This window comes from Phragmites australis, chromosome 19, assembly GCF_958298935.1.
Source record: "Phragmites australis chromosome 19, lpPhrAust1.1, whole genome shotgun sequence".
Lineage (NCBI taxonomy): Eukaryota > Viridiplantae > Streptophyta > Magnoliopsida > Poales > Poaceae > Phragmites > Phragmites australis.
Window position 1 is genome coordinate 9,225,061 of NC_084939.1, and position 6,980 is coordinate 9,232,040.

General features: G+C 40.6%; 1 protein-coding gene across 2 annotated transcripts; it reads left to right on the forward strand.

Moving 5' to 3' along the window:
• The first annotated feature begins 851 nt into the window (after positions 1-851).
• On the forward strand, positions 852-2,907 carry LOC133900509 (uncharacterized). 2 transcript variants are annotated; one of them, XM_062341667.1, is made up of 5 exons: positions 852-937; positions 1,028-1,103; positions 1,794-2,045; positions 2,332-2,538; positions 2,664-2,907. In XM_062341667.1, the coding sequence occupies exons 2-5, from the start codon at positions 1,098-1,100 to the stop codon at positions 2,694-2,696; spliced, it is 498 nt and encodes a 165-aa protein (XP_062197651.1). In that variant the 5' UTR covers positions 852-937; positions 1,028-1,097; the 3' UTR covers positions 2,697-2,907. The 2 variants fall into 2 exon arrangements, with proteins under 2 accessions (XP_062197651.1, XP_062197652.1); XM_062341668.1 differs by lacking the exon at positions 852-937 and having other exon boundaries at positions 946-1,103; positions 1,794-2,044; positions 2,337-2,538.
• The last annotated feature ends 4,073 nt before the right edge of the window (positions 2,908-6,980 follow it).

Consider the following 6,980-nt stretch of genomic DNA (forward strand, 5'->3'; position numbering starts at 1 on the left):
ACAGATTTGTGCTTCACACACCTGCTCACAATGGACACTTACCTACCATGCAACAGTATGTGCATGCTTCTGTTGTACTAGGGTTTTAAAAAAAACACACCTTGAGCAACCACATGGGTTAAATTAAAAGTTGAAGATGGAGCCTACAAATTCATGAAATCCTGGGGAGAAGTCTTCCTCTCTGCGGTCTCATTTAAATTTGTAGTCAAACAAAAGAACAAGAACAAAAAAAAAAGACACCATTTTCTATTTAAGCAAGCTTGTGCCAGGGACTTAACACAACTTATGAAACATTGTGAACGGAACAGGTGCAGACTCCCTGACAAAAAAAGAAGCCAAAACTACATTTGTGAAGGAACTGGAATTGTTCCAGTAAAGATGTACAAGTAAATGCATACCAAGTCCCAGGTCGACAACTGACAACTTGTGCCAGGTTTTGAATAATTCAAGCACATTGGATTGCTTATTTCGATGCTCAAGCTGACTTTCTCAACCGCGACATCGATGTAGCATCTCATCAACAGTTGTCATTGCCATTTTCTTCTTCTATAGTTTCTCACCAATTAGAAGAAATTCTTTATAGAATATTGCAAGTGCATCAATAGACTTTGAGATTGTCCAAACACACCAATCAGTAGATCGATCATGTTTTTTAGGAAGACTCCGGGGAAATCTTCTACATGCCGATAATTGCCATATTAACCTAATAAAGCACCGAAATACAAGATAAGTGCACCCAAGCAGGTCAATCTCTGAATTTGTTGCTATTATTACAAATATAATTTGCAACCGTTCAGAGCATTTGAGATATCGAAAAAAATCCAGAAAAAAAATCGAACAGCTAATTGAGGGTTAGAGAAGACTGGAATATGAATTAAGAAGGCACATGTTGAGTCTGGCTGGCAAAGGGGATGAGGAAAACACGAGGCATGAAGAGGTCTTGAAGAACCAGTTCAACGGTTTTGGTCTCCTCCCTCTCCTATATCTCTTTCTCTCTACTCACCGTCCCTTCTTCATCCTGTTCTAGTTCCCAACCTGAAAGGCGCTCATCTTTCTTGCTTCCGCGACATCTCCTATAAGGGATCGATTGCTGGAAGATGGCGGTACGTTTGCTCTTGTAACCTTTGCTTTTTCATGTGGCTTGAAGGAAGCAACCCTACAAATTGGATGTGGTGTGTAGAGATGCATGCTCATCACTTTCCGGCTTCCATCATCTGAAATTCTTTTGTTTTCTTAGAAGAGGATGAAAGTACTTTGCATGATATCATGATGCAAAAGGTTGAAGAAACAGAGATGAAAGAACTCCTTTTGCTCTGTATGAACGTACTTTACATAGTACTGATTGTGGATTACTTCCATTTCGCCAATCCCTACCACGGAGAAACACGTTCTTTATCATGTGTTTTCTACCCAAAACGAGAAAAATAAATAAATGTCAAGCTGCACAATTCTTTTGGCATTTGACAATCCTATTGAATGTTCTACTGTTGTATATGCACCTGCAACAAATCTTTTGAAAGTTTTTCTGTCACTTTTGTACAAGAGCTTGGTTGACAAATCACTTAGTTCCGTTCTGATGGATGTGAAGTTATAGATCCGAGACGTTTTTGTTGCTTTAGATTCCGTTTGGTAACCAAATTTGTTGAATGCTGGTGTTGATATTACATACTTGGTGAAACCATTTGATTCCAAGGGTTTGCTCCAATGGCTCTCTTTGTAAAAAGGTTTAATGTAATAAAATACACCAGTGAGGTTCTACATGGCAAACTAATAAAAGTTAGTGCTTGCTACAGGGCAACAATGGCGCGCAGGTGCCAAGGTTTGGCGACTGGAAGGCCACTGACGGTGGGCAAGGCCAATTCACCATGTATTTTGAGAATGCTAGGAAGCAGCGAAAGAGCCCCAGTGGCATAGCTCCTCCACCTGAGGTGCTTCCAGCTCGCATGGGCACCATCCCAGCTGCTCATAGAACCCCTCCTCGTGCCGCCGATGTCAACCCCGGAAATCCTAAGGATCGCACCAACCGCTCGCGTAGCCAAGGCATGGTGAGTGTATATGGTCAGATGCTATTAGGTCTAGTTTTACTTCGAGTTTATCAAGCTAATACCTGGGCAAATATCTGAGTTGACATTAGAATCTCAACTAATGCATTAAGTTCAACTGCGCAGTTGTTGTGTTATGCTGCAGAATATAGTTAGTTGTAGGAATGTTTACTGAACACATTGTTATGGCTTTCAAAACGAAGGTTTCAACTTGGTTGCACTTTGTATCCAAATGTTACAAAAAGTAGGTTCTGAAAAAAATGCTACGACAATTCAATTCGAATGATAGGCACCGAGTGGGAATGGCGGCACAGTGCCAACGTGGGGTCAGTGGAATGAGGGCAACAGTGGTGGGGGCGCCCAGCAGTACACACTCGTCTTTGACCAGCTAAGGGACGAGAGGAAGAGTGCTCCTCCTACACCTAGCATTGAGGAACTACAACGGCGTACTCCTCCTCGACCTACTCGTCACGATCTCTATGACCATGAACCCAAGGTAAATTTGCATTTGGTGTATCATTCGACCCTTTGCATTGCATATAAATTCCTAATCAAGTCCAACGTTGCTCTCTAGTTTTTTTTATCTAGTTTTTCTGAAAGTATATCTATCTATTCACGCAGAAATTCACATGCTTTGGGATGTGTTTGAAGTAAGGGGCTCATGGCTACAAGAATGGCATTGCACGGCACAACGGTTACTAAATTTCCTGTGTGTGGACTTCCTTGTTATAAATTTTCCATAGATGTAAGATTTTTTTGGGGAGGGGTGGATCAAGTTGTATGTACAAATTTACTGGTAGATTTGACTGTAAAACTCAGTTTCATATTATTGTAATAATTAAAGTATGTATTTATGGTGTTTCAACTCATGCATTGTATTTGATACATACACTAGAGAAGAATGCTGATTTGTTTCATGCTTAATATAAACGTAAACTAGCTAGATTGGAGGCATCAATTGATCAATATATTCTCGAAGTTACAGGCTAATTTAATATGAAGTGTAGTTGATAAAAACAGGATTTCTTGAAGCAATTTTGAACCAACATCACCAATTATACCAAGGCAAACTTTGATGTGATCTCTGTTTGACTGTCTGTTGATACCCATGATTACAAACAGGGCAAGGCACTACCGGAGACAGCTTCTTTGCCGAGTGCCTCAGGCACTCGGCAAAGGACGATATACACTCGGCAAAGGCTTTGCCGAGTGCTACACTCGGCAAAGGGCGCTCGGTAAAAAATTTATCGGCAAAGACCTCTTTGCCGAGTGCACTTTATCGGGCACTCGGCAAAGGCTTTGTCGGCAAATCTCCGAAGAAGTTGCTTAAAACCTTGCTGAGATTCTTCGGTTTGCAAGCATCGTACGTGATAACTTGCTTAAAACCTTCTTAAATTTTTATGACAGCCTCCACATATGATATCATGATATCTTGACAAGTTTCAAGATTTTCGGACTTTGTTTGCTTTTTATACAATTTAAAAACAACTCGATCGCAAGTTCGTGGTCATGTTTCGTGACCTTGATATTCGAAATTGGTGCTATGTTCCTGGATACGGTCTCACAATATACTAAATAACATGAATATCATTTTTCCATTCATTTTTTTTCATTATTCGAATGACTAGCAGTTATAATTTGAATTATCCAAGAAAATTCAATTAATTGAAATGAATTAAAGAAATATAGAAAAAGTCCGAGAAATGTGCCACATTGGAACATGGAGTACCAGGTACTGTATGAGGACCGTAGAAAAAATTTGGAGGCCAAAAGGGGGGAAAAAATTAGGGTTTGCCGAGTGTTAAAAAATTACACTCGGCAAAGACCCTCTTTGCCGAGTGCCAGATGTTTGCCGAGCGCTTGCTCTCTGGCACTCGGCAAAGATACTCCTTTGCCGAGTGTCCTATTTCTGGCACTCGGCAAAGAGGGTCTTTGCCGAGTGCCAGATGTTTGCCGAGTGCTTTACCTCTGGAACTCGGCAAAGACCCTCTTTGCCGAGTGTCCGATAAAAAGCACTCGGCAAAGTATGGGACACTCGACAAAGACGCCGTCTCCGGTAGTGAGGAATAATCCATAGCACCAACATTTCAACTTTGTCCACAGGGTTCATTTCCACTACGTACTTTTAAAACAAGTCCAACAATAAGGTAAACAACCGAACCATTGTAACTCTATTTCATGAAAATGAAGGAAATCCTCATGCGGTAGAGTCGCCATGATTCTGCTCCCGTTGACATAGCCACCTTACTAAATCATGTTAGGTTTTAGGATAGTAGAGACATTGCTCTCATGGGTTACCATTGAATATAAATTGCTATTTCTAACATATCATGTAAACAAATTTTCAGGTCTTTGTGTGCTTTTACGATCGCTCCATCAGTTGTATTGTGTCGCTTGTTCAAGAAGGTGAGTATGCTCTATTTTGTATTTCGTAAATTATGATGGTTTCGGGTGGAAAGGCTTGTAGATAGTGCACTTTTTAGTTTTTTAAAAATAGATAAAAGCATCTAGCTTTTTGCATAATAAGATGCATACAACGAACAGTTAATTATTACAATATATCAGCTATGTAGCCAACATCACAGCGGGAGAAAATATGATAAATGTCATGAAGCTTGTAATCTATAACTATATAGCCACCCGTACTTGGCGAAGAAATCCATTGCCACTACCTCCAATGTATGGCATGCCATCAGAAAGTCTTTCCTTTGGTTATTCCTGTGTAGCAGTCTCTAGAACTTCAGCCAATAAGTATATCTGAAAAGTGCATGCATGAATAACATATTTAGTTTTTATGAAACACAATATCATTACGATAAAACCAAAGAGCTCGAAAATGGCAGCTATCCCAACTAAGATTCTTCTCTTTCTCTTGGTTCCTATCTCCTGTAACCAAGTACTCATCATATGCGATATGTTCTTCAGTTTCTTAATCCCTAAGGCAATTCTGACTCTAGGTTGTCGTAGCCAAGGAACATTCAAAGAAAATGTGCTGGATATTTTCATTATGATTACAAAAGGAGCACTTGAGGCTGCCCTTCCAGTATTTTTGCCATATTACCTTTGGTCAAAATAACCCCACGTCCTATGTACCATAAGAATTATTCTATCTTTAACGGAAGCTTGAGTTGTCATAGCCACATGTTAGGGGTGCTGATGGGGTGGTTTAGAATTTGTTTGTATATGGATTGGATTATAACTTGTCCCTTCCCATGTAGTTCCCATTTGTAAATGTCCCTGTCATTAGGGAGCTCAATATGAACTAGTTGTAATGTCAATTTTTACCATTCATTTAGCTTGTCCCCTGTGATCGGGCAACGGAAAGGTAAATTAAGAGGTATGCTTCTCATTACTTTCATGACTATGGCTTGCTTATATCTCACAACATTGTACAGCGAGGAAAATTGTTGGCTTAGTGGGCATTTTTCTAGCCAAATATCTTTCCAAAACCATGTTTGTTTCCCATTCTGTACTTAAAAAGACCCCTATAAGGATTGGCGACGTCCTAAGAGGGGGTGAATTAGGACACTTAAAATCTAATTGGCTCTAAAAGCTTCATAAGATAAACCTATATCAAATTCTATCTAAATATGTTCTAGATTTATCTAGTGTGTCTACTCTGCCGCTCAAAAGAGTTTTGCAATCTATAGCCAATCCTAGCAAACTACTCTAGGAAGTTAAATGCGCAAAGGTAGATTGTAAGTATGTAAATACAGAAACGTAAATAAGGTAGAGAGAGCAAACTCGACACAAAGGATTTTTATCCTATGTTATCGATGGCATGAATATCACCCCTAGTCCATATTAGAGCTCCACCAAGGATATACTCCCGGATGACACCCGATCATGGCTCTTGAGCCACCAAGTCACCAAGGCAAGGCCTCAAACCAGATGAGCCATCAAGCCACCAATTCAAGGTCTCACCTCTATCCTCTCTTCCGATCACTTACCGTTATGATCACTTTAGATTTTGAGCCACCAAAGCAAGGGTCTCCATATCCCTGTACACGTGTCTTGCAGCCGCTCTACATCAAGTTAGAGGGTCAACAAGCTTGAGTCACCAAGGCCCAAGATGCCAGCGAGTCACCAAGACTCCAAGGCGCCAGCTTACCTCTTGGTACAAGCTCGGATCACTCCTTGATCCACTCTCTAGGCAGAAATCACCTAGCAACACTCTCTCTACGCATAATAGCACTAATCACTCTCTAAGCTATGTGCTAATTACCTTGGATGATCACTTTAAATACTTTGGTGGCTTGGATGTCTTCTCAATTGTATATGGGTTTCTCTGGATAGCTACACCTTCAAATGACTGAGTGGAGGGGTATTTATGGCATTAAACTCGCGCACTAGATGTTAACCCAATAAATCAAAAAAACTGTTAACATCGGATGATCTGGTGAGAACAATAGTACTAATAACAAATCATCCAGTGAATACATCTTTAGAAACTAGCCGTTGGAACCCACTCAAAGTCATCCTGAACACCGAACACTCTAGTGTCATTTTTAACTCTATCATCGGACTATCTGGTGAGTGCCTTGAGCCACACCACATCACTGCTTCTTCTCTGTGCAAAACACTTCGGTGCAAGCATCCGATGCGCTTCCTCTTCAAACTGGATGGTCCAGTCAGTTATTTTTCATCCTTCAGCACTTAGAAGCACCTCTACAAGAAATGCTCCGATGTGTTGTTCTTCCTCATCACCGGACTATCCGGTCAGTTGGATCTTCTCTTCTTTTCCTAGAAATGCTCCAGTGTAACTTTCTCTATGATCACCTGACTATCCGATCAATTCATCCATCTACTTCAATAGCTGCAGTCTCTCTAATAGAAATGCTACGGTGTGATCCTTCGGTATGCACAAGCTAATCACCAGACCATTCGGTGGGTTGCTCTTCCGTCTTCAACAGTTATAGCCTTCTCTACAGGAAATGC

Coding starts and splice junctions, on each gene's coding strand:
- LOC133900509 (XM_062341667.1), top strand. Junction 2,046..2,331: donor GCTCGCGTAGCCAAGGCATG/GTGAGTGTATAT, acceptor TTCGAATGATAG/GCACCGAGTGGGAATGGCGG. Junction 2,539..2,663: donor TCTATGACCATGAACCCAAG/GTAAATTTGCAT, acceptor CTATTCACGCAG/AAATTCACATGCTTTGGGAT.